Source organism: Vespa crabro, chromosome 14 (genome assembly GCF_910589235.1).
Source record: "Vespa crabro chromosome 14, iyVesCrab1.2, whole genome shotgun sequence".
Classification (NCBI taxonomy): domain Eukaryota; kingdom Metazoa; phylum Arthropoda; class Insecta; order Hymenoptera; family Vespidae; genus Vespa; species Vespa crabro.
The window spans coordinates 4,356,021-4,358,520 of NC_060968.1; the positions used below are offsets into that span (position 1 = coordinate 4,356,021).

The following is a 2,500-nucleotide window of genomic DNA, read 5'->3' on the forward strand; positions in this document are numbered from 1 at the left end:
CGTAATAATGACACGTTTTCTTTTCTTTCCTTTTCCTCTTTTTCTTTTTTTTTTTTCAATTTTTATTTTAGTTATTATTTTCTTTTCTTATTTTCTTTTCTTATTTTTTTTCTTTTCTTTTTTCTTGTTTCTTTTTTTTTTTTCTTTTTCTTTTTTTTCTTTTTAACGCGAATGTATACAGTACGTGCCAAATCTGAAATAATAAGAAACAAATGCGAAAATGTTTGCACACACCGGAAGTAATAATATTCGAAGAGCTTCGTCCTTCGATAATAAAATAGGATGGAACGCGGACGGAATTTCTGAAACGAATTTTGTTTTATCGATCGGCCCGTTCTCGATGCATTCGAATACACGCACACACAAATCTATATGGCAGGCACGCATGATCGTTTCGCTTCGATCGACGTAAAAATGACTTTTTTCCCCCATTCGTTTTTGGCTCTCTCTCTCTCTCTCTCTCTCTCTATTGCGAATAATTTTTTTCTTTCTTTTTTCTTCTTTTTTTTTTTTAGGTTACAATGACTCGAGGGTCAATAATCGTAACGTGATTGGTCCGATACATTCCTTGAGAGGGGAAAAAAATGAAAACTATGTTATTATTCGTTGTTTACGTCAATTATTTTTATGATTATTTTTTGTTTACAATAGTACGCATGCATTAATTTTAGATTATTTTTAAATAAATGCAGAAATATCCTTTTTCTTTTCTTTCTTTCTTTCTTTCGTTCGTTCTTTCTTGTTTTCCTTTTTCAGTCGGTATCGTAGAATTTTTTTACATATTTCGAAAATTATTTACCGATCGAGAGGAGGCGTATTGATGAACCTTTTTTCGAAAAGTTATCGTCACCGTCGATATCGAATTATTATTATATGTACGTATTTAAAAAAAAAAGAAAAAAGAAAGGGATTATCAGCCTCCTCGTATATTTTTATTTTATTTATTTTTTTTTTTTTTCGGTTGGTGGTAGTGCGACAGGGGTGTTGAAGGAACTCGATAATAGTCTCGTATTTCGTTTGTAATCAAGTTTGTTGACGCGAGGTAAAAAAGAGAAAGCTAAAAAAGAAAAAAAAAAAAGAAAAAAAGGAAAAAAAAAGCTCGGCGATATAATTGGGTTCTAAATTTCGAGTCTGGAAAGTGTAAGAAGAAAAAAAAGGTCTGATGTGTTCGTTCTCATTTCGTTTGATGGAACATTTCTATTTTTGGAATCGAAAGTGTAAGAGAGTTGCATCGTATTTATGTGTGAGTGATAGAGACAGAGAGTGAGAGATAGGGAGAGAGAAAGAAAAGAAGGACGAGGAAAGCAAACCACCCACGGTGATTCTTCTGTTTCTATCTCTCTTCCTCTCTCTCTCTCTCTCTCTCTCTCTCTCTCTCTCTCTCTCTCTCTCTCTCTCTCCTTCCCTCTCTCTGTCTGTCTTCTTTTAATCTCTTCACTTCTCCCTTTTTTTTTTTCTTTTTCCATGTTCTCATCTCTTGACCTCAACTGAACTCTTAGAAAAACCATTTCTTTCGACCTACCTATGAGATACGTCGAAAACATAACCTCTATTTAGAAAAACTAGAAAAATAAAAAAAAAAAAAAAGAAAAGAAGGAAGAAGCTCAGTACATTAGAATAATTTGTTAAGCTCGTATATATTGACCTAAACACAAATCTAATTGAAGAACTTTTTTTTTTATTAATAATACGACGCATAAAATCCAAAAAATACGAACTTTTTTACAATTGCATATATCTACATGGTTAAAAAGTATATATATATATATATATATAAATATTTAATTCGATGATAGATTCAAAAAGTAGTAGAAAGATAAGATTTGTATATTAATTTTCATTAATCGATGTATATTTAATTATTGTATGAAAAACTATGCAACGTCCATATTGTATGTGTATTCACAATATCGATAAACAATTCATTGCTTTGTTATATGAAGATTTACTTTACTTGATTTTAATTGGTCGATAATTTTAAACGCAGCAATATTTATTAACCAATAAGAATCCGTGTAAGACCAATGTCTTTGTTCTGAAACATTTTTATTCTGGTTGTGTTTTTATTATTATTATTATTATTATTATTATTATTTTATTAATATTGTTACTTATTATTATTATTGATTTTTTTAATTGTTTATAGAAAGAACAGAACGAGAAGGGCGAGAGAACGTTGGGAAATTCGAATTACAATTCCTTTCCGGACGATCTCTACCTGGACGATCAAGAGGCCTCGGAAGGTTCTGGACGAGGTGGAAGCGAGGGACGAGACGACCTTGAAGCATCCGGTAGTGGCCTTGGCCCTGACGACGAGGACGGTGACGATGAACATGGTAAAAAAAAAAAAAAAAAAAAAGAAAAAGAAAGAAAGAGAAATAATAAAAATAAAATAGAAATATAAAATACAAATAAAATAAATAAATAACTAATAATAATTTATATCGATAACAATTTCCTCTTATGTGCCTATTAATTATTTATTTATTTTTTTTTTTTC

At 30.4% G+C, this 2,500-nt stretch overlaps 1 protein-coding gene across 2 annotated transcripts in view; it reads left to right on the forward strand.

The window, feature by feature from the left end:
* The window catches only part of LOC124429242 (syndecan-like), a 28,884-nt gene that overhangs the window by 23,610 nt on the left and 2,774 nt on the right, over positions 1-2,500 (forward strand). For both annotated transcript variants that reach the window (XM_046974276.1, XM_046974277.1), the window contains exon 2: positions 2,147-2,336. In XM_046974276.1, coding sequence (XP_046830232.1) covers positions 2,147-2,336 — 190 coding nt within the window. The remainder of the gene's footprint in view (positions 1-2,146; positions 2,337-2,500) is intronic.